Below are 25,562 nucleotides of genomic sequence, written 5' to 3'. Positions count from 1 at the left end.
CAAATTGAAAAATAACATTAAATGTAATGTGTATTCAATAAAATGTATATTTTATTTAAAATATATTTTATATAATATATATTTAATTAAATGTATTCCACAAACATGAAATTTAAAAAGGGAACATTGTTTTATGTTTTATTTTTGTTACATTTGCCATTGTCCACGTGTCTGTCTACGGTGGAAATAATACACAAAGCGTGACTTTAAACAATCTTGAGTGGTTCATATTTTTTGTTTAAAATTATTTATGTTATCAGATAAAAGTGTATTATCTCATTTCCTATATTCCGATATCACAATGATATGACGTAGACGTACTACTTATGATTTAATACGATTAGTGGTTATTTTTTAAAAATCTTCTTCAATTTTACAACTACCAGCTTTGGTTAAGCAAATTAGAGGGCAGAAAAACATAAATGAAGAATTCATTTTTGAATGAAAGAAGACATTTTTGTGTTAGGTATCATCAGCGCAGAAATTTTCGCAGTTGACAGAGGGTTCAAAATTATTTTAAAAACAAAAACAAAAATATTATTTATTCAATGACCAATCTGTATGTATACCTTTTTCGTAAAATGTATAAACTTAATTAGGAACATAGATAATATACATAGTAAGTAAAATTAATGCAGCAAGTGCATCGAAATGTTCTGGCACTTAGAAAAATCAATATTTGGCTAACAAACAATGATATTGTAAATATAAGCACTTGTTTTTACGATAGCGTAATAATAATAATTCAGTTACTCACTTATTATATAACACTAATAGTTTACTAAATGTACTCCAAAAAATACATAGATGCACAGCATAGCTTATCCTAATATTAAATGCAATCTCAGAAAGTTGAACTTGTTTTAAAATTATATTCAATCTACACTTCAGTTTGAACAAACTCATAGTTTGAACGAATACATTGTTTAAACAATTACATAGTTTGAACAAATACATGGTTTGAACAAATACATAGTTTGAACAAATACATAGTTTGAATAAATACATAATTTGAACAAATACATAGTTTGAACAAATACATAGTTTGAACAAATGCATAGTTTGAACAAATACATAGATTAAACAAATACATGGTTTGAACAAGTACATGGTTTGAACAAATAAATGGTTTGATCAAATACATAGTTTGAACAAATACATAGTTTGAACAAATACATAGTTTGAATAAATACAATTGGATACCAGACGACGGAACAACTATAAAAGGAACTCCAGGGAAAACTTTTAGTATATTCCTAATAAATCGGAACACGTTTCATCCACTTGCATTTGTCTAGATAATATTCAATAACGAAATGCAAAAATATTAAAAAAATTATGAAAACGTGTTAAGATATCGCGATAACATTCCTCTTTTACTGAAAGTTTATTAGGAAACCTATAATTACGGATTACGCATAATTTGAGGAGATTCTGAATAAATTAGCAATATTTTATAAAAGTAAGTTTTCTCCGTATATCGATCAACAAACACTGATTCAGAGTTTTATTATATATTATTATACGTAGAATTTATAAGTCGTCATATAAAAGAGAATAAAACACCCAGTTTGGTTTGTACGACAGAATCTGTTGATGCTGACGTCACGGGTAACGAATCACATTTCATTCTGGTTTTGAGTTTTGAATTTGTTATTTAATAGATTTCATTGTTGTTATTTCCAGTTTTGAATGTGACTGAATTTAAATATCATCTAGACGCCTAACAATGATTTAGATTTCAGAAAATAAAATTCTCACAGAACTTGAAAATAACTAATTATTATTAAATTTGATTTTAATTAAATTTTTCAAAAATAAATAGAGTTCTACGAATTAAACACAAAAAATAAATAAATAAAAAGAAATTTTGTGATTTCTTAAACTGTTTTGGCTTGCAGTGAAAATAAAATGTTGTAAACTAGACACAGCATACTCAATTACTCATATGTGAAGCATTCAGGCATTAAAATGAATCATCAACATAAAAAAGTTTTTTGAGTGTTAAACTTTGAGGATTTGAAAAGTTGCGCCACAATTCAAAATATGTCAAAAAAATATAAATTAATAGTAGTATATCCGTGTGTAAGGATATAATGGCCAACCTTATGATTCCAGAGATAGCCTCATTTTTGATGTCAGGGCCATACAAATTTTTCTTTAAAAAATGATAACTCCTTCATTTGTACACGCAATTGCTTCATACGAAATATTATAGCATAATACATTTCTAGCCAAAAAAAATACCCTTGAAAATTCAAGTCTCTATGTCTATGAAAGGCGATTTTCAGCCCACTGTGCGCCGCCACACAAAATACAGAGACAACAAAAATTAAGACTTCGAAAATTATTTTAAGTATTAAACTATAACAAATAAAATATATGGTTGTATTTATGTTTATTAAAAAAAATAATACAAAATGACTGGAGTTCCTGTTTCACTTCCTACAAATCTGCACATTTCTTCTACAAAACAAACAGAAAAATAGAAAATATTGATTACGCAACATAGTGTCTTGTACTTTTATGGCAGTTTAGTACATATTTCATAGATTCGATAGGAAACATTTAATAATTTTATTAATTTCCTTTTAAACTAGGCCATGGTTGATTTTAAGTAACAAATATTTTTTTTTGAAAAAGGTTTTCGGAACAATAATAAATAATATATCTTCTACAGAAAAGATAAAGATCTTCTGTTAAAGACCACGAATTTGATATCCGGATAGCACGAAGATAAAAAGCACGTTGGTACTCAGTATGTACTGTTCATGTGCATTATTCTCTTTTCATCGGTATATCCAAAAATAATTTATATAATAATGTCTACAATAATCCAAATCATTGTTTTTCAAAATCAACTTCCCAATTTCCAATCTGAAAACAGTTTTTATCAGGATCAAGAAAATCAGAAAGATCATCAATGACTTTAGGCTGTTCATCATTATAATTCAACGCCTGACAGAGCCTGCAGTAGTGATAAGAATTAGATCCGAAGTAGCCATGTTCATTATTAACAGAAAAGTGTCTTCTCCAATCGTGGTATCGGAAGAAATCATCGCTCCACGTGGCATTCAAGAACAGAATGTATCTTGCCAAGTCAATCGGTCTGGCAAAGTCCCAGGTGTTGATGAAGGATTCTGGTGGTAAAATGTTTCTGGAGCAGGTGGTTTTCGGTCCCAGGATGATAGGAATGGCTCCCTTGCCGAAGGCGTTCCAGAACAACTTCTCGGTGAAGTACTGGTCACAGTTGGTGTTCTCGAAAGACAAGTGAAAGAGGTATTTATTGAGCGCAGGACAGTCAGATTTGAAATGGCCTGGACATCTGTAAAAGGAATTTTTTTTATTTATTTATTTAATACATGTTACATTGTTTTGAAATTTACATAAAGTAGATATAGTGAATCACCATACTAGGCGGCTGCCTGTTTCATGGTGACCAATTGAGTGTAATTACTTTGTATGAAATATGAAATCTAGTGTAAACATATGAAATTAGTAACTATAGATGAAGCTAAAATTTTGGAAAAATTGTAATAAAAAGTAGAAGATAGAAATTAGAAAGGAGAAAGAAGTAAATTAGCATTAGATTGTAAAAATGTACATAATTATATATATAATTTTTAATATGTGTGCATGCAAGCACACATGTGTATATAGCAGCAGACATACCTATATACATATAACAACACATGTATACATACACCCATATGACGCATCCTCACGCATATAAACAATATATACACCTCTATCTGAGTACTTGGAATAGGCTACTAACACTATAACAATCACACATCAAAAATCCCCGAGCGCTTTCCTGAAACTGTCGTATTTGACTATTGATTTTATTTCTAACGTTAAATTATTGAATATTTTTGGAGCAAGAAAGTTAAATTGTCTTTGTGCCATTGAGGTTTTTATTGGGGGAATAGTATAATTGGATTTGTTGGAATATCTTGTATTATGGGTCGATTCAAAAATATTTTTTTTCGTATGTTTGAATTTATAGTAGGAGGATATGTTTTTGACGTATAAGGATTTTATGTTGAGTACTTTGAAGTCGTTAAATAAGTCCTTCGTGGGGTGAATATAGTGTACTTTGTAAATAGTCCGATTATCAATTTTTGAGCTTTAATTAATGGATCTAATATCGTGTTAGAGCATCCTCCCCAGACTACTATACCGTAAGATATAATTGATTGGCATAAAGAAAAGTATACCGTTTTTAGTGTATTTTTATTTAGAATATTTCGTAATGACCTGAAGATATATGCCAGTTTCCGTATACGGTTTGTAACATTTATTACGTGATCTTCCCATCGTAGTTTATTGTCAATTATTACACCCAAATATTTAATGGAATCTACTCGTTCTAGTGGATTGCACAGACAACTAGAGTTATCTCTACAAGAATGTATTTTTAGTGTACGATTGATTGAAGGCTGACTCGGAATATTAAGACTAAACGTTATATATTTCGTTTTAGTTATGTTTAGGGTGAGTAGATTATCATCCAACCACTGTTTAATAATTTGCAATGTTAGATCCGCTCTATGAAATATTTCTTCCCATGTCTTACTTTTTAGTACTAGGGCAGTGTCATCGGCGAAAGTGATTATATTGCCATCAATAATAGATAGTTTACATAAGTCATTGATATAAATGAGAAAAAGTGTGGGACCGAGTACACTGCCCTGTGGCACACCAAAGTTAATGCTAGTTGAGTGGGATGGTTTATGAGATGGTAGCTTAACACATTGCTTTCTGTCTGTGAGGTACGATTTGAACCAATCAAATGCCTTATTCTTTATTCCGATTTTTTTGAGCTTGGCTAGAAGGATTGGATGAGATACTGTATCAAATGCCTTAGCTAAATCCAGAAATACTGCCAAACATTTATCACCTTTGTCTAAGGCTTGTGTTATATGTGATGTTAGTTCTAAAATAGCTGAATCTGTATTTTGTCCTTCTCTAAAGCCATACTGGTTTGACGAGAGTATGTTATATTTTGTAAGATGGTCGATAAGTCTTTTTTTTACTATTTTTTCAATAATTTTTGATAGTGATGATAATATAGAAATTGGTCTGTAGTTTGTTATGTCAGTAGGATTTCCGGACTTAAAAATTGGTTGAACTAGGGCAAGTTTGAGTTTGTTTGGGAATTCACCTTTAGTGAGACTGAGGTTAATGATATGTACTAATGGATGGATTATAAAGAGTTCAACTGTTTTTAGTATAGTTGAGGAAATTTTGTCATGAATGCACGAATGAGAGGGCTTTAACTGTCTAATAGTTTGAGAAATTTCATCGTAGTTGGTCGGGTTTAAGGTGAGTATATTATCTGTTTCACTGGCACATTGATTGATAATGTCGGCAAGGGCATTTTCATCGGTTGATGTCTTATTTAAAATCTTTGATGCTAGATTTTTAAATTAGCACTGTAATAAAAAAAATAGTGGTTACTTAAACGATGAAAATACCAAAATGTTCCCATGGAAGAAATTATACATTATATGATTATGTCGGTTGTTAGTTCGTGGATTAGTAAACAACGCGAAATATTCCTCCGTAAGACAGAAAATAGTAATGCAATAAATTGGGCCTACTTATTGAAACTTCTTATCATATGTATCTATTATTATGTTATGATGCTTAGATAAATTAATAGAATGAATATACGTTTCTGAGACAACACGCGAGGTTTCACTGAACTAGGTCAAATAACTATAATATAACTTGTCTTGTATTTGTATAATGTCTTTGAATAGATGTAGCAATTTTTCAAATTCAATAGTTATTTTTATTAATTTTGTAATGCAGTGATTTCTGACAATATATATATATATATATATATATATTGTCCTCTTCCCGTATTATGTTGATCCAGTAAGAAGTTGTTAGACTAAGTTGATCCACCTTAAACATCATATAACTTGGCTATTATGGAATACATCTGAATGAATTGACAACAGTGGTACAATAATTATCAATGTTGCCAGTTTGCCAGAAAAACCATTTGATATACTGTTAGTAAAATTTTCAAAATTTGTATGGAAATCGGATGCATAATTTATGTTGATCTACCCAAATTGGCATACTTATGTTGATCTCATATATATTGATCTATTCCCGTAGTATGTTGATCTACCCAAATTGGCATACTTATGTATGTTGATCTCATATATATTGATCTATTCCCGTAGTATGTTGATCCAGGTAAGAAGTTATTAGACAAAGTTGATCTGTGTCCCTATATATGGTTTTACTAAATGAACCAATCAAGGGGCAATCGGTGGACTGTTCATCACAAGGTTTTATGTGATTCCGTAATCTTTTGTGATATTGAACTCAAAGTATTAGTCTCTAGAGTCGAATATCGCATGAAATGACTGTGAAATGGTACCGTTTCAAATCAAAATGACGTGTGTTGCTTGAATTGTTTATAAGAAATGTATGCGTATTTAGATCGAAACGAAAATTTCGCAAAAACAAATCCATAAAAAAATCATAACTTAGCAGGGGTACACGGGTTCATAGGGTGAGGTTTGTCTAGGTCCTGGCGGCGGATGCGTTTTCCCATCTACTGCGTGGCGGGCCGGATCGAAATAAACTGGTTGAGGGATACCTTTCGACCATAAAAATCCAAAATGGCGGCAAAAGGAATAATGTTATGTAGGAAATTTTGAACCTGTATCTTTTACCATCTCTCCTGATTACGCTTCGTGACTTAGTAGGGGAGGCCGGGTTCTTGGTCATAATGGGTAATTAATGGATGATTGGACGCGGTTGGAGCTAACTAAAAACTGTCCAAAGAAGCGAAGCTAGCAGTCCACAATGGAGTGCTGGTACCTACCCTAATATATGTTGCTTGAATTGTTTATAAGAAATGTATGCGTATTTAGATTGTAACGAAACTTTCGCAAAAATCAAATCCATAAAAAATACCTACTGCGTGGCGGGCCGGATCGAAAGAGACTGGTTGAGGGATACCTTTTGACCATCAAAATCCAAAATGGCAGCAAAAGGCATAATGTTATATGGGAAATTTTGAACTTGCATCTATTACCATCTCTCCTGATTACGCTTCGTGACTTAGTAGGGGTGGCCGGGTTCTTGGTTATAATGGGTAATTAATGGATGATTGGACGAGGTTGGAGCTAACAAAAAACTGTCCAAAGAAGCGAAGCTAGCAGTCCACAATGGAGTGCTGGTACCTACCCTAATATACGGAAGTGAGGCATGGAACTGGCAGAAGAAGGCTGAAAGTAGACTGAATACTGTAGAAATGAGATCCCTGAGGCATATGTACGGTAAAATCATGTATGACAAAATGTGCGTATGCTGTGTCTATTCTACAGATATTTTATTAGAGCCTGTTAAAAGGAGCTAGCAGCATTGATCCCCGGTGCACCGTGCACGTGCTTGATACTCGACGGACCGAGCGGAATACACGTTCACAGTTAAGTTGATGTTATCTATACATATATGAACGGGTCGTTTCTCCGACTCGTTTTATCGTAAGTCGGCTCGCATGTGGAACGAGCTATCAATATAATCCGGGCCTCTTTAAGACCCGCATTAATAAATTCATTCCTACAGCCCCTACCTTAACCCGCCTCATAACGCTGCCCAACCGGTTGGCGACATAGTTTCTATGTATTTAACGTGTAAAGACAGGGGCGCTCTAGTGAGAGGTGTCACATAAAAAAATCATACCGCCGAATTTGAATATGGAGAGTTACAAAAACTTCCGTCTGGAGCCAGTGAGACTATGGCATCCTCAAAGGAGACCTCAAAGGAGATGACGAGGAGGAAGGTGGGAGAGTACCTGGCTATTCAGATATAACCAAACACTAATTGTAAAGTAGTGCAAATTAATTTTAATAAAATTTATTTGGACCCGCGACCTACGGATTGCTAGTCGAGAGCCACCTCAAGTAGTTTGATATGTTTGGTGACTTAGCAGGAGTGCCCGGGTTTATGGGGTGAGGTTTGTTCGGTTCTTGGCGGCGGATGCGCTTGCCTACCAAATGCGTGGTGGGCCGGATCGATTAATCCTCTTTCAACGCATCGCCTTGCAACGCAGTAGGAGAGTTGGAATCTTATGTTTATCACTCGAACACACTGACCCCCAGAATACTAACCACCCATCCATACCTATTTCCTTCCCAGAACTCACTGACCTTCCTTTCTTTCAAAATACCCCCAACACAGCATTCACAAAGATGACATAGGCCTTGAGGGTTACGATTTTCCTTAGGGCCTCCTGTGTGGAGACGATGTAAAAAAATACAAAAAATAAACAACTATCTCGCTAAAACGTTGGCGGTGACTAATGGTAGGTGTATTGGTTATCTAATATATTGGCTCCCGGGGCGGCGGTACACATAATTGTAATAATTCTCGAGGGCTCTGATGTACAGACATTATGGCTCCTGTTGATTGACGAACATATACTAAAACATCGTTGGTTGGAATCGGTGCTTGAAATGACTTTAGCCATGTTTAGTAAAAAACAAATTGGAATAAATTTTTCAGCAATTTCAATTTAAAATTTGAAAAATTAAATTCTCACCAATCTAATCACCGCAATTTTAATAGGCACATATTATGGATATTACGCTTTGTTTCAACTTAATCATTACAAGAAACTTACGTCGGGAGAGATGGTAAAAGATACATTAAAATAAAATTTTATTCAATCAATGTTCAAAATTTCTCTTATAAAATGACTTAGACAAATCTCACCCCATGATCCCGGGCACCCCTGCTAAGTCACGAAACGTAATAAATGATGCATTAAAGTTACATTTTTGTTTAATCAAGTTCAAAAGATTTTGTTGATCTCATATATATTGATCTATTCCCGTAGTATGTTGATCCAGGTAAGAAGTTATTAGACAAAGTTGATCTGTGTCCCTATATATGGTTTTACTAAATGAACCAATCAAGGGGGCAATCGGTGGACTGTTCATCACAAGGTTTTATGTGATTCCGTAATCTTTTGTGATATTGAACTCAAAGTATTAGTCTCTAGAGTCGAATATCGCATGAAATGACTGTGAGATGGTACCGTTTCAAATCAAAATGACGTGTGTTTCTTGAATTGTTTATAAGAAATGTATGCGTATTTAGATTGAAACGAAAATTTCGCAAAAACAAATCCATAAAAAAATCATAACTTAGCAGGGGTACACGGGTTCATAGGGTGAGGTTTGTCTAAGTCCTGGCGGCGGATGCGTTTGCCCATCTACTGCGTGGCGGGCCGGATCGAAAGAAACTGGTTGAGGGATACCTTTCGACCATAAAAATCCGACTCGTTTTACCGTAAGTCGGCTCGCATGTGGAACGAGCTATCAGCATCTGTTTTTCCTCGTCCATATAATTCGCGCCTCTTTAAGACCAGCATTAATAAATTCATTCCTACAGCCCCTACCTTAACCCGCCTCATAACGCTGCCCAACCGGTTGGCGACATAGTTTCTATGTATTTAACGTGTAAAGACAGGGGCGCTCTAGTGAGAGGTGTCACATAAAAAAATCATACCGCCGAATTTGAATATGGAGAGTTACAAAAACTTCCGTCTGGAGCCAGTGAGACTATGGCATCCTCAAAGGAGACCTCAAAGGAGATGACGAGGAGGAAGGTGGGAGAGTACCTGGCTATTCAGATATAACCAAACACTAATTGTAAAGTAGTGCAAATTAATTTTAATAAAATTTATTTCGACCCGCGACCTACGGATTGCTAGTCGAGAGCCACCTCAAGTAGTTTGATATGTTTGGTGACTTAGCAGGAGTGCCCGGGTTTATGGGGTGAGGTTTGTTCGGTTCTTGGCGGCGGATGCGCTTGCCTACCAAATGCGTGGTGGGCCGGATCGATTAATCCTCTTTCAACGCATCGCCTTGCAACGCAGTAGGAGAGTTGGAATCTTATGTTTATCACTCGAACACACTGACCCCCAGAATACTAACCACCCATCCATACCTATTTCCTTCCCAGAACTCACTGACCTTCCTTTCTTTCAAAATACCCCCAACACAGCATTCACAAAGATGACATAGGCCTTGAGGGTTACGATTTTCCTTAGGGCCTCCTGTGTGGAGACGATGTAAAAAAATACAAAAAATAAACAACTATCTCGCTAAAACGTTGGCGGTGACTAATGGTAGGTGTATTGGTTATCTAATATATTGGCTCCCGGGGCGGCGGTACACATAATTGTAATAATTCTCGAGGGCTCTGATGTACAGACATTATGGCTCCTGTTGATTGACGAACATATACTAAAACATCGTTGGTTGGAATCGGTGCTTGAAATGACTTTAGCCATGTTTAGTAAAAAACAAATTGGAATAAATTTTTCAGCAATTTCAATTTAAGATTTGAAAAATTAAATTCTCACCAATCTAATCACCGCAATTTTAATAGGCACATATTATGGATATTACGCTTTGTTTCAACTTAATCATTACAAGAAACTTACGTCGGGAGAGATGGTAAAAGATACATTAAAATAAAATTTTATTCAATCAATGTTCAAAATTTCTCTTATAAAATGACTTAGACAAATCTCACCCCATGAACCCGGGCACCCCTGCTAAGTCACGAAACGTAGTAAATGATGCATTAAAATTACATTTTTGTTTAATCAAGTTCAAAAGATTTTTTAAGCATGGATTTGACGTTTTTGAAAGTTCCATTTCAATATAAATACGCGTGAGGCAGTCTATCCTCTTTAAGTACAGAGTCATTTTCATAGAATATGGATGTTCTAACGGAATCTAAAAAGTACCACAACGCGCGCGAAATTGGCGGTTACAAGTTACAACACATGCAAGCGGTCAAGTTTGTCAGAAATATATAGATCAACAAAATAAATCGTGTAAAATGTATATGCGACCGAAAAATGGGCGTGGCTTACAGCAAAATCTCGATGACACAAGTTGATCTGTAGGGATTTACATATGTATGCCAGCTTGGGTAGTGGATCAACATATCCGGGGTGGATCAACAAATGCAAACGGATCAACATATACCTGGCGTACCGTCGCGCGAGATCAACATAGTACGAGAGGGGATAAATATATATATATATATATATATATATATGCGGTATATATATATATATACCGCAGATTATTAGGATAATAGGATATTAGGATATTATGATTGTAGGATTTGTGAAGTGTGTATAAATAACACACTTCACAAATCCTACAATCATAATATCCCGTTATCTTTCACGGGTCTGGGCTAGTTATTTACTAAATGTGGAAAATTATGTGATAAATGCATTTCGCGTCTGAAAATTTTTTTTTAAATTATTTACCGCGGTGAGTATTTTGGCAAAAGTTTTTAAATTAATCATAGCAGTTTTTACATATTCTACTAGATGAGTACTAACTTTAAAGTTAGTATCAAACGTCACCACATTCAAGAGGGGTGATTTTGAAACGTTTCGTTAATAGAAAAAGTAAGTTTGTTTCTGTGGTGTATAGGTGTGCTAAATACTTCCAATGTACTCGATGTCTCTTTGGTGAAATAGTCACCTAGGTCAATCACCGGGGCAATACTAAATACTTCCAAAGTACTTACTCTCGATGTCTCCCTGGTGAAATAGCCACCTAAGTCTATCACCAGGGCAATACTAAATACTTCCAAAGTACCTACTCTCGATGTTTCCCTGGTGAAATAGCCACCTAAGCCTATCACCAGGGCAATACTAAATACTTCCAAAGTACCTACTCTCGATGTCTTCCTGGTGAAATAGCTACCATGGTCAATACTAAATACTTGCAAAGTACTTACTCTCGATGTCTCTCTGGTGAAATAGCCACCTAGGTCAATCACCGGGGCAATACTAAATACTTCCAAAGTACTTACTCTCGATGTCTCCCTGGTGAAATAGCCACCTAAGTCTATCACCAGGGCAATACTAAATACTTCCAAATTACCTACTCTCGATGTCTCCCTGGTGAAATAGCCACCTAAGCCTATCACCAGGGCAATACTAAATACTTCCAAAGTACCTACTCTCGATGTCTTCCTGGTGAAATAGCTACCATGGTCAATACTAAATACTTGCAAAGTACCTACACTCGATGTCTCCCTGGTAAAATAGCCACGTAGGTCTATCACCGGGGCAATACCAAGAGACATTCGGGTTAAACTTAAACATTGGTTCAAAGTAAAGCGTTTTAATTTAAAATGTATAATTTGTAGGAAAACTTGTTTTGTTGTGGGACTAAAAAGTATTCTTACGCGTTCTCCAATTCCGTCCCACAGCCTCCGTATAGATGGACCGTCATATACTTTTCAAGTTCTTTCAAGTACTCCAATCTCTTGTTAGTCTTCCCGCAGTTGGAGATCATCGCGGACACCAATACATCTCTCTGCTTGATTTCGTTGTTTGGGACCAACCTCATTATTATCGGACCTAAATTGTAACCGGGAATATTTATCACTGTAGGCAAAGCTACTATGCGTCCGTACGGCACGGGTACATCTGATTCCATTCTGAAAACAAAGAAATATATTTTTAAAATTGTTGAAAAAAAAATACAGTGTGTGGCAAGCCTACGCACGACGGAAGTGAAACTTTTAGTATTCTTCTCTCTCTCTTTTCATTTCATTCTCTCTTTTTTCTGTCTATTGACATATTTATAAGTAGCATGTGATAAAAAAATTAAAAGTTATAAAAATATGGGATTCGAACCCGGGTCCTGCATAACGAGTGTCGAACGCTCTGTCTCTAGACGGCGAAGAGAGGTATCTCGCGCGACGAGAACCGCGTATACAACGTGCACTCCTCAATTGACTTGTCCCGCGCTTATTTTTATAACGGAGTTTGTATATGATATTATATTACGATACAAAATTCGCTTCCTTCAATCGATCGTTTCAAACAGAATTAGAAGGTTCGATCGCGAAAATTCTAAAAATAAATTACTCAATAAAAAAATATAAATGTGCATTTTTGACAACAATCATGTAGATATCTTCTTATATGTATGCCTGACAAAGTCGCAGCACGAGAGCATTTTATCACTTTTCCTCGTATTAAAAAAATCACAAAAAGAAAAAAAAAATCAGTTAAAGCGGGGATCGAACCTCGGTTCTTCACGACGACAATCGGGCGCTCTGCCTCTAGACCGCGAAGCTGAGTTTGGAGAGTGACCTAAACTAGGTATATAATATTAGCTATTCTCTTTCCAAGTTAAGAACAACCTGCTGGAGTACCAAATTAGGTTTGTTATGCGCATACCACCCCCTCGCTCCTTTCCTTCACCATCGCTCGGCTGCAATCCCTATCTCCGCTCACAATTCAGTATGTCCTTGGCTTTCGTTCTTAGTGCCTGCGCTTAGAGAAATTAACCCATTCAGACCCTGCGATAAAATGGATGTTCAGCCGATATGTCCGAATTCATTATCACCAATTACGAAAAACAAAAAAGGACAGGTAAACATAATTTATGTGTTATTTGTATGACTATTCGATTTACAACAATGCATTTTTATAATTCAAGGATATAGATAGGTAATATATGTATAAAATTTGTGAATGTTGGTGTTGATCGGTTTTTTTATGTTTATAGGTGGTGCACAAACCTCAACGGACAATGATAATAAATATGTATAAAAATATTTTATCTGGAGACCCTGATATCTCACAAACATGTGCCATTCACTTAATTTCTGAGCAAACGGGTATTGGGCTACACACCATCAAATATACGTTATTGCGGTATACAAGAACCGGTGAAGTCAAATCGCCAAATAAAAAGAGAGAGCGACTGAACTTTTTTGATAAAATCGATGATTTCGATAAAAAATGCCATAAGATCAAAGATTCACACTTTTTACTTGGAAAAGCAATATCCCACAATAAATAAAGTTTTGCAGAATGTCAATAACGATGATTCCTTGCCAAATTTTAAGCGCACACTTTCCACAAGGTCATCAAAGAATTGGGTTTTCAATATTGTAATCGAAAACGTGACAGTTTGTTGACGGAGCGTGAAGACTTAATTCTTTGGCGTAGAGATTACTTAAGAGCAATCGAGAGACACCGTAGGGAAGGTCGTACGATATACTACCTCGATGAAACCTGGATTAATGCAGGTGATGTATCGAAAAAAAATTGGGTTGATAATACTGTTAAATCGAGACGAGATGCTTTCGCACGCGGCCTTTCCGTAGGACCCCCTAATCCAACCGGTAAGGGAAAACGGTTAATAGTTTTACACATTGGAAGTGCTGCAGGTTTTGTTCCGAATGGCCCTTTAATTTTTGAATGAAAAAAAAATTCGGCAGATTATCACAACGAAATGAATGGGGAAACATTTTTGGAGTGGTTTTAAAACATTTTGCCATCACTGGATGAAAACTGCTGCATAGTTATGGATAATGCCCCATATCATTCTGTCAAATTGGACAAGCTTCCAACGAAACAATGGAAAAAAGGTGACATAATTCAATGGCTTGAAGAAAAGGGAGAGCTAAATATCGATACAAGTATGATTAAAGCGGAGTTGTTGCGGGTTGTTGGTTAGTACAGGGGATTATATGATAAGTATGTGGTAGATGTTACTGCGAGCGAAGTCAACAAAACTGTGCTCCGATTACCTCCTTATCATTGTGAGTTAAACCCGATCGAATTGGTGTGGTCAATGGTTAAACAGCATGTCAAAGTTAACAATACCTCATTCAAAATAAGTGACGTAAGACGACTCATGCAAGAAGGTATCGAAAAAGTTACACCAGAACATTGGAGTAACTTTCTTCGACATATTGTTGGTATCGAAAAAAATTTTTGGAATATCGATCACATTGTTGATAAACTCGAGGACAATAATGATAATTCGTTAGCTTTTGAAATTTCAAATGAATCATCTGAGGAAAATAATTTTTTTTTTTAATGGCAATGATGATATTTTCAACTTTGGATTGATTTCTTAGCCGATTTGATAAATCTGATGCCTAATAAAGTACAATATGTATTGTAATACTATCATCATCATTATTTGAATGTATTAAAATGTTTTAATTTTTAATTTTATTTGTCGGTAGGAAAATAAATTAAATAATTAATTTATTAAAATAGTGGGTATGAATGTGTTAACGCTCGTCCTTGTAGGAGTGGGGAAAAGGGGCGGAGACATGCGCGTCCACGGGTTGTTCTAATGTTGGACCGAGAATAGGCTCCTATAGCGAAATGATCACGGTTTTTCGTGACGGTCATGAGTCGGTTTTACTCCGGTCCTCGAAATTGCATGACGCGCGTAAAGAAGTTTCACTTCAAAAACGTTTTTAATCCTTACCGATGGAATGGCGCGCACTGCGAGACGAACATTATTATGTATTTCATTAGATCGGATGCAAGTCGTACACTCCGCGACATGTAGCTTTACAGGGTGTATCGGCACGTACCCGACAAACTTTAACCTGCTATTCCTTAGCACATTTGGAGTAAAAAATGTTATGGTCACTTTGCTGTCCGGTAACATTTTTTTTTAATAAAAAATTTATCATTCATATTTTCACCACATGTCACCACTGTTTTATCCTTTGTCACAGTTTGAAAACCCATCTGGCAATATTTTATTCGAGTTTCGTTGAATAATATACGTACGTACCTACATTGGCGCGATTTTACAATCACAACGAAATGGCATGGCACCATTCGTCTCATTTTTAACTATTATTATTTAGTGTGTGTGAAAGAGCGAAGACGCTTTTTGACACACTTGCTAATAACAGCTTTTGAACACGAGAAACAATGCCAATGACAGTGACGGAGTGTGGATTTTTTATAATTTTTTGTTTATAATTGAAAAAAAATGTTACCAGACAGCAAAGTGCCTATAACATTTTTTACTCCAAATGTGCTAAGGAAAAGCTGGTTAAAGTTTGTCGGGCACGTGCCGATACACCCTGTATATTCCCTATTTATCATTTCAGATCGTTATTCAATTTTCCTATTTATGTTTAAACCAGGTTAGAAAAATTGTAGCTAATGCTTCGAATTGTGTAAAGCACATTTGTTTATGCAACTAGTAGTGCATTTTGGTACTTATTTTAAAAATTCATTTTAAAATTATGAGATCAGTGATTTCAAAATTAGAATAAATATATTCCATATTTATAGTAACAACACAGAAAAGTGACAAATAAAACGTTATTCTTTTTTATTTGGATTTATTTTTGTTTTAGTTTTGATTTCAATCAATGACTTCCATATTTCAACTCAATATTTCATATTTTGAGCATGAAATACTGAATACATTATATATCGAAAGCATCCAGTGCAAGCAAGCAGAACGTGTTCCCGACCCGAATAAAGCAAGGAAAATAACAAAAGATGAGATGTAAGATGTCACAATACAATAAACATGGGCTCACCTATAAGTCATGGACCAGTTAAACACTCCAGAATAGTTTCTCCACGTGTTTTTGGCAGACCCGAACATGAAAGTGTGTCTCGGGCTCTCGTCAGAGATGTATACCCATCTCTGGTGCGCAGGTCGCTCGGTCTCCACGGGCAGGTCTGCAACCCTCAGCCTATGGAGCAGGAAGGCTACCGCGTCCGCGTCCTTCAAGTCGGAGTTCTCGTAGGTCAACTCGCAGTTACTCACCGAGCAGATGGAGGGGTCGAACGGGTCGTGCCTGAAAGGGTTAACGGTTAAAGATTTTAAAATTATTTTCGAAAACATAATAATGTAATCATATTAAATGGGAATAGAAAGAAAGATTTCTTGGAAACAAATTAATTTATTCCATTGCATTGCAATTATTATTAGTTTTAATAACATAATTTCGTTGCCGTGAGTCATTTAAAAAACTTTTTAATTCAGATAATAATAATATCAGTTTTAGCTGTAAAATGTTTAGGACACTATTAGATTAGATTTCTATTAGTATTTTTTACATGTGAAAGATCCATCTTCATAAAGTTATTTCTAAGAAGATTTACGAATCAAACGGAAATTTTCTATTTCAGACAGAAATTTACAGTTTCAGGAAAACATTTCAAATAATTAACATAGGATAGGAACTATTTTTTTATTTGGATACTATGACTAGGTATGTACTTAAGTACCTACATATTTAAAACACAAAACATATTGGGAGTTCCTCGTACATTCGTGAATACTACTCATGTATTTAAAAATTGAATATCATCTACATAGGTATATATACAAGTATCTTTCATCAAAAGGTATGATAAACGTTATACATGCACAACGAGGTGTAAAGGAATTAGTCGCTTGTTATAAACTTACTCGTTTCTTAGATTTCTTTTCAAGTATTATATACTGATAAGAATTATGACCTTTCATTTTGTTTTTATTACTTACTAGCTGAAATTCCCGGCGTTGCCCGGGCTTCACAGTGTCTTTCAAAATCAGATCCTTCCTTGTGTTTTGGAATGTGCAAAATGTAATCATTATCGGATTTAAACTATGCATTTGTATAAAAATAAAAAGCAGGCCGATGAATTATTTGAAGTGAATTCGGTTATTTATACTGTTTCGTGACGCTGAACGCTTTTTTCGCTCCAACCAATAAGGAGACTAGGTTTCAAATTTTACTGGTTTGAATCTGCGCAGTGTTGCTGTGAGAGGAACCCGCGCCGGCGCTGTAGCGAAAACGTCATCTAATGACAGTTAACAAAACACCGTCCCGATAAAAGAACCTATGTGTGAATTCGAATGTTATCCGGAGTTATCATTAATGCAATTTTATACAAGTGCCTGTGAATATCTCCACCATACGAGCGCTGCCACCATCCCAACCAACTCTTCCGTAAGTCGCATTTGCGAATACCTATCTTTTTGGTTCAGCGAACAGAGCGTTAATTTACATGGGCTCATACCTGCCTAGATTATAATCTAACCCATGTGTCGATAATCTACGTTAATATCGCACATATACAATTATAAAATCAATACACTTTTGATATTTATCACATGAGAACGTTTTGTTCTAGTGTTTAACAATTCGGCTGTGGAACGATTTGCCAGACTTTGTGTTTCATCTCTCCTACAACATGGGTCCCTTGTTCATTCCTTCCTCTCCTCCATAACACATAACAGCACACCCAAATACGACATTGTTTTCTGAGGGACTCTTGTGTTGAATAAACAAACAACATTTTGTATAAATAAACTTTCTATATATATATATATATTCATATTCGTCCGAACTTTTATTCAAACAATTTAAGGTCAGAAAATTAAGTGCATTATACTTCTACCATGCAACATTACAAATTTATAAAAACTATATTCAAAATAAAATTGCACCCTTTAAAAATAACAGAAATCTTAGACAAACGTCAATACTTCCTACTCCTAAATGTAAAAAAAGACAGTTCAACCATGAATATCTCGTAGTTAAATTTTTTAACTCATTACCAGAAAAAATTAGGAACATGAATGCAAATATAAACGAATTCAAAAGCCACCTTAAAAAGTATTCCGAACAGTTGAACTGAATCGTACCAAATATAAACAAATATAACAACACCCCCATACACACAAGCCCTGCTTATTTATGGGGGTACATCGAATACTTATATTTTGTAATTAATAACCTACTATATTGTGTAATTATATTATGTAATTGTTATATTATGTAATTCGTGTATCTTTTTTTACTAATAAAAAAAACTATAAAAAAAAAAATAAAAAAAAAAAAAATAATAAAAAAAAAAATATATATATATATATGTGTGGGAAGCATAGAATGAGGACAGTTTTTCGAGCGCGCCCATACTTCGGGGACATTTGTATAGTTTGGGGATAGGCCCAAAGTATCTGTCCCCAAACTAACACTTTGCATTATATACGCAACGCATAGATTGAAGCCAATTTTAAAATTATGCAGAAGGCATGCTTTGAGCCATACATTACTAAAATATCCATAGATGCCACTATCGTATCGTTCTCAGATTTTTGAAATTCTATTGAGAATTTTCGAATTAGCAAAGGCTCGGTACCTATTTACCTAATTTATGTTTGTATTCTTTTTCGCTTGCTTTTGTCGGAGAATGTCGCATTTTTAAAATCGTTAAAAAATCGTTCGTACCTATATGGTATATTTGCGGCAAGTTCAAGAATGGTAGATAGGTACTTTCAGTATCGCCATGTTACGTAAAAAATGCAATATTTTAAATAACTACAAAATAGTTGTTAAATGTATTGCCGTTGAGATTGAGATTACGATCCTTGACTACGAATTAGGAGGTCGCAGGTTCAAATTAGGGCGTGCGCAAGTAAATTTTATTTGATAAATTTCTATAATTTCACAATACTTATTTGTTTTAAATAATTCGTTCCTACCTATATGGTATATTTGCGGCAAGTTCAAGAATGGTAGATAGGTACTTTCATTATCGCCATGTTACGTGAATAATGCAATATTTTAAAGAACTACAAAATAGTTATTAAATTTTTCGCCGTTGAGATTGAGATAACGATCCTTGACTACGAATTAGGAGGTCGCAGGTTCAAATTAGGGCGTGCGCAAGTAAATTTTATTTGATAAGTAAATTATACGAAATAATTCGTTCGTACCTATATGGTATATTTGCGGCAAGTTCAAGAATGGTAGATAGGTACTTTCAGTATCGCCATGTTACGTAAAAATGCAATATTTTAAATAACCACAAAATAGTAGTTAAATTTTTCGCCGTTGAGATTGAGATTACGATCCTTGACTACGAATTAGGAGGTCGCAGGTTCAAATTAGGGCGTGCGCAAGTAAATTTTATTTGATAAATTATACGAAATAATTCGTTCGTACCTATATGGTATATTTGCGGCAAGTTCAAGAATGGTAGATAGGTACTTTCAGTATCGCCATGTTACGTAAAAAATGCAATATTTTAAATAACTACAAAATAGTTGTTAAATTTTTCGCCGTTGAGATTGAGATTACGATCCTTGACTACGAATTAGGAGGTCGCAGGTTCAAATTAGGGCGTGCGCAAGTAAATTTTATTTGATAAATTTCTATAATTTCACAATACTTATTAGTTTTAAATAATTCGTTCGTACCAAGTAAACACCCGCTTTTCATCAAATCTGGGATGCGTGGTCCCAAAAACTAGAACCACATTCGCTCAACGACAATTCTGGTACATCGCCCCTAAAATATACAACGCGTTGGACAGGGGCATAAAATCAACTAATACTATATCCCTTTTTATTATACGTGTCCAAAACTGGATATTTGAAAGGGGACGAGCCTTTTTTAAAGAATACATGAGTTCCTAACTTTTAAACCATTATAATAAAATTAACCATGTATCTATATATGTATGTATATATGTGAATACACATTACGTTTGTGTGTGTTCATATATAGATGTATATGAATGTATTTATATATGCATTTATGTATGTCTGTGTATGTATTTATATATGCATTTATGTGTGTCTGTGTATGTATGTATATGTGTGCATGTCTGTGTATATGCATGTATGCATATATATGCATAGATTGTATGTATGTATGTATATATATATATATATGTATATGTGTATATATGTGTATGTATGTGTACATATATGTATATATATATGTATATATATATTTTTAAAAAACTTATATTTTGAATTTATAGAATTACCTATGACTACCACAACACGGGCATAAGCCTAGTGTGGGAGTTATGAAGTATACAAAAATTGTAATACATAAAATTTACTGAATAATAAAAAAAATAAAAAAAAAAAAAAAAAAAAAAACCTATATGGTATATTTGCGGCAAGTTCAAGAATGGTAGATAGGTACTTTCAGTTTCGCCATGTTACGTGAATAATGCAATATTTTAAATAACTACAAAATAGTTGTTCATTGTTTCACCGTTGAGATTGAGATTACGATCCTTGGCTACGAATTCGGAGGTCGCGGGTTCAAATTACGGCGTGCGCAAGAAAAAAATATTTGATAAATAGGTGTAATTAACAGTTTATTATGTTTACTTAATACGTTGGTACCTATACTATAATGATTCATATTTTATTACTATGATGCGCTCCGCTCAGACTTGTTTTTAACATTAACATCACACAGGAGGCCCCGAGGAAAAATGTTTTCTCTCATGGTTTATGACATCTTTGGGGATACTGTGTGAAGGGTCTTTTGGATGAGAGGAAGGATTGAACAAGGCACTGGAAGAGACCCATGTTGTAGGAGGGAGGAAACACAGAGGCCGGCAAATCTTTCCACAGCCGAGCTGTTGAACTCAAGCACCAGTCGTAGATACGAAACGAGAAGGTACCGAAGAGATCAATGATGCTGGTTCTTCAGAGCATCTTTCATTGTAATACCGGTAGATCAATAAGAGCACACATACTTCACGGCTGTGCTCTAAAGATAGTTTTCTGCACACTCTCTTGGCTATTTGGCTAGCGATTTGTACAACAGTGGGGCAAACATACCCAGGTGACGAATAACCTGACAATCTTTAAATATATCCCACTACTATCACAGTAAGCGGAAAATGTTGCTTGTGTCATGATGGAGGACTTAGCCAGCCGAGGAATTGAATTCACAAAGCCGGGATGGGAACCAGACGCGATGCCAACTCAGCCACTGACCGGTCTTAAATGACTCGTTACGAATAAAAATAATATTGTAATAGACAAATGTATTATAAAAATTTCTGCCACCTAACTTTTTGTTGATTCATAATGAATCGTTTTAGGAGAGGAAGATCTAGGACGAAAAAAGGTATGAGGGTTTGTTTGGTAGTAATCTGGGGGTCAGTGCGTCCAGGAGTGACAGATGTTTAAACTCATTACTCCCAATTCGGTACAAGGCAATGGGTCGAGAGAGTTAAACAGAGAGGTAAATAGATCTCCTTCAACCGGTCTCTCTAAATCCGGCCCCTCACACAGAACGACAGATGCATCCGCCGCCAAGACCTAAACAATGGTGTCTCTGCTAAGTCACCAAACTTAGCGAACCACGTGACCTATGGCAGAGGTGTTGGTTATCCAATAAATGGTTCCCGGTACCCATACCCACCTCCCAAATCCCAAGTTGGCTTGACTCTACAGATGCTGTGGCGGGGGCATCTCTACAGTTAATACTTGGCCTTCAAAACAAGAGTATATATTAGATTTCGGAAACTAATACCCGGGCAACGCTGGGGACTCCAGGTAATCTAAAATATTCACACAAAGCAATTAAATATAGATTTTCCCGTAAAACCGTAATACCTAAAGGGTAATTATTACATAATATATAAATAGATCTATTTTAATAAGAAGCAGATACTTTGTGTTTTGACATTATAATTAAAAATATAATAGTGCCAGATCTGAAGAGTCAGGTACTTCTTTACCTTCCTCTTTCTCATCTCCTTCCCCTCCCCGTACCTGGTACTAATAAACGTTCGTAACATAACTACATTCCTACAAATTGTCGTAAAATCAATAATCTAAATCATGAAACAATCGGACCATGAGATATGCACCTATCAATAGGTACCTATGGTAATATAATATTATCATTTTTATAATTTGGTAAAAATGTCCGATCCCGAATTTGTTTAGCATGAACTTGTGTCCCAACCAAATATGTAGGTACATGTAGATAGGTACTTTCAGCCAGGCCTAGCGATCACGCGCCTAAAACGTGTTATAGGATGGTTCACATATTAACCTAGCTCACAAATAATAAAAATGTGTGCATTTATTTTAGACCAAACCAGAACCCAACATGTAGGATTAGGTACCTACAACAATCATACTATGAGCTGATTTCTTTTGGGAACTTTCAACATAATTTTCGAAAATTCTAATTTTAGCCACATAAAGATCGCGAGGGAATTGAACCCTTTTGATTTCAAGAATTACATTAAAATAAATTTAAAATGTTATCTTTTTTCCTTTCTCACATAACTTGAATGCCATGGTAAAGTTTCGAAAAATAAAAAAAGATCACTATTTCACCAACAATTATTTCTAGATATATTTAAATTTATTGATATGAAACATCATCTGATTCTATTAAAGTATTTAAAAATAATTCATTGCTTCTAATATCCTATCTACTAACTTTACCATACCTCCTCGTAGTGTTAGAGCGAGGGTTAAGTATTTTTTGCATTCAGATACGATATAGATTGTGTATTTCTTTGGTCCGTACAAATTTAGTATATAACATAGGTACTTTTTGGTATTTCTCGAAATTCCCCATCTTTCTATACTTTGTATTTATGGAGTTTGTGTAAGTTGGGGGGTAAATGGAAACATTCTAAGTATAGTTATTGTTATTGTTGTGGTCTAAAACATCAACATACCTGTAGACACATTAGATCAAATTAGATTAAATCATGACATAACACCCTTACAACATACTACAATCCGCCTCGGAACAAGAATACCCAGTGAGGAGGTCTTTGAATAAAATTCTTTGGCTTGTGTTTTTAATATAGCTATTACTAAAAATATAAAAAATAAATTAATAATAAAATGGATGCGACCACTTTTGGTAATAGGCCTAACCCCGAGGTTCGTAAGAAAGAAAAATATTTTAAATCTTGTTTTATTTAAATTTGGAACAAAAAATAAGAATTCCTGCTAAACCAGTGCATTTCTGAACATTTTAGATGGATACAGAATGTGTTCTATTCGGCCCTTTTGTTCTGATGTTTGAATTTTTATTATTTAGCCATGTAAACCTTTTTTACTGTTCACTTTTCGGCTTCGGCCAAATCTGAACTTGACTCGATGCTAGTTTCTTATTAGATTAAAAATATTTATTTTTTATTTTAAAGAAAAGTAAATATTGTGTACTAAAAAATATAAAATGAGGCTTTTATAATAATTTCATTACATTTCATTTCAAAACATTTCATTAGTAAAAGTTTAGTAAACATTTTTAAATACTAACTAAATAATTAATTTTAATATTAAAATAAATACAGAAAAAATCTAATAAAATGACATATTGAAGATCTCTTTGTATGTTTGGAAACACCCAGTGCAACAGTGCCGATGTAGAAAGGATTGCAAAAACATCCTGGGTTGCAAACTCTTGGGTTTCTCAACTCAACTCAAGTTTTTTTCTGAATTGGTTATTTTGCGGGAAGAACTTATATTCTGTGTATAGAATGCGGGGGTCTAGACATTTATCGATTATCCAACAACATTAAAAATAATATTTACAACAATTGTGAGAATGTACTATAATTTGGTTTTCTTTAGGAGTAAATATTCAACGAAATTTCTACTTTTAAAGTCTGAACGAAAGAAAAAAGCCGAAAATGACTAGATAATAAAAAAAACTAATTTCGTAGAATTTTGTTTAATTTTGTTTGTAAAATTATTTTATTTAAACATTTGAACTAATATTGTGGGTTTTTAATGCATTTGCATCGGCAACCCTGCACAAAGTATTATGTGCTATTATGCCAACATGGCCTTTTTATGTTCATGTTGTGCGTGCACAAAGGTCATTGCCCATAAAAAGGGCCTTATAGAAATTTTCCAAATATTATTATTAACTTCTTCAAATTTTGCAAAAAAAAATAATAATTAATATTTTTCATTATTATTATTAAAATTACATACCAAACCTGCGAAGTATACGCGCAGTATGCATATGATATACGCTCGTCGACGGTCGGCACGCTTCCATGCCATACCTCCATTGCTTCTATTGTATAAATACCTATAAAACAGCTAAATTACACATAAATGGAAACAAGAAAGATAGGCCATGAACCGTTGAAAAGTCGATGAATAGTTTGTGGGTCGTGTCTAGTACTGGGCGTTGACGATAATTCCATCCAACGCCAACGTTGTTATCGTTAGCGATTTTCAACTGTTGAAAATAACGCCGACGTTAACGCAACTATAATTGATTATTTGTAATGATTTATTAGCTCAGGTCTGTTTTCAGTGCTTAATTCTCCATACTCGATGAAACCTCATTCATCACATATGTTATTATCTTTTTTTAGATAATTTAGTAATTACGGTTTTTAAATTATTTTAATTTAGAAACGGTTCCGTGTTGACCACATTCGCTGGATATATGAGCTCCAAGCAAAGAAAATTCAATCGGGTGGTTGTGCTTTAAATGGCATTTTAGATTGGAAATTGTTGATTTGTGTGAGAGTGCACGCTTACAAACATTACATTTTGCAGTTTTTGTCTTTCCATCAGATTATAAATACTTCCACAAATCTCTCTGATTATTGTTCGCCATTGATATTTGATATCTATTTAGGAAAGCACTTCAACTGTTTAATATTTATCATCAGTTCAAAGTTCAATCACACTACGACACTAAGGACGGGTTGTTTCGGAGAATATGAACAATTCATCAAATTTCAACGTTCATTTTCGGGTTCTGTGAAAGACATATTCAAGTTCTGTTTTTATATCACTGTGAAAAAACTGAAATAAAAACAGAACTTGAAAAAGTCTTTCACAGAACTTGAAAATGAACGTTGAAATTTGATGAATTGTTCAGATTCTCCGAAACAACCCGTCCTTACACTAATAATTATTCTTCACTTAGAAATTAGTTTAGTC

The 25,562-nt window shown here is 34.5% G+C and overlaps 1 protein-coding gene across 1 annotated transcript in view; it reads right to left on the bottom strand.

Moving 5' to 3' along the window:
- The window catches only part of LOC149419372 (lewis-type alpha-(1,3)-fucosyltransferase-like), a 34,584-nt gene extending 16,491 nt beyond the window's left edge, over window positions 1-18,093 (bottom strand). Inside the window, exons 1-4 of the mRNA XM_089637975.1 lie at window positions 18,050-18,093; window positions 16,405-16,668; window positions 12,265-12,519; window positions 3,097-3,325 (exon numbers count right to left, since the gene is read on the bottom strand). Of these exons, the coding sequence (XP_089494101.1) occupies window positions 3,097-3,325; window positions 12,265-12,519; window positions 16,405-16,668; window positions 18,050-18,093 (792 nt within the window). The remainder of the gene's footprint in view (window positions 1-3,096; window positions 3,326-12,264; window positions 12,520-16,404; window positions 16,669-18,049) is intronic.
- Between the last annotated feature and the right edge of the window lie 7,469 nt (window positions 18,094-25,562).

The sequence above is a fragment of the Hesperophylax consimilis genome, chromosome 12, assembly GCF_061612785.1.
Source record: "Hesperophylax consimilis isolate HC1 chromosome 12, BYU_Hcon_1.0, whole genome shotgun sequence".
NCBI classification, from domain to species: domain Eukaryota; kingdom Metazoa; phylum Arthropoda; class Insecta; order Trichoptera; family Limnephilidae; genus Hesperophylax; species Hesperophylax consimilis.
This window is presented reverse-complemented; position numbering and strand designations above follow the sequence as displayed.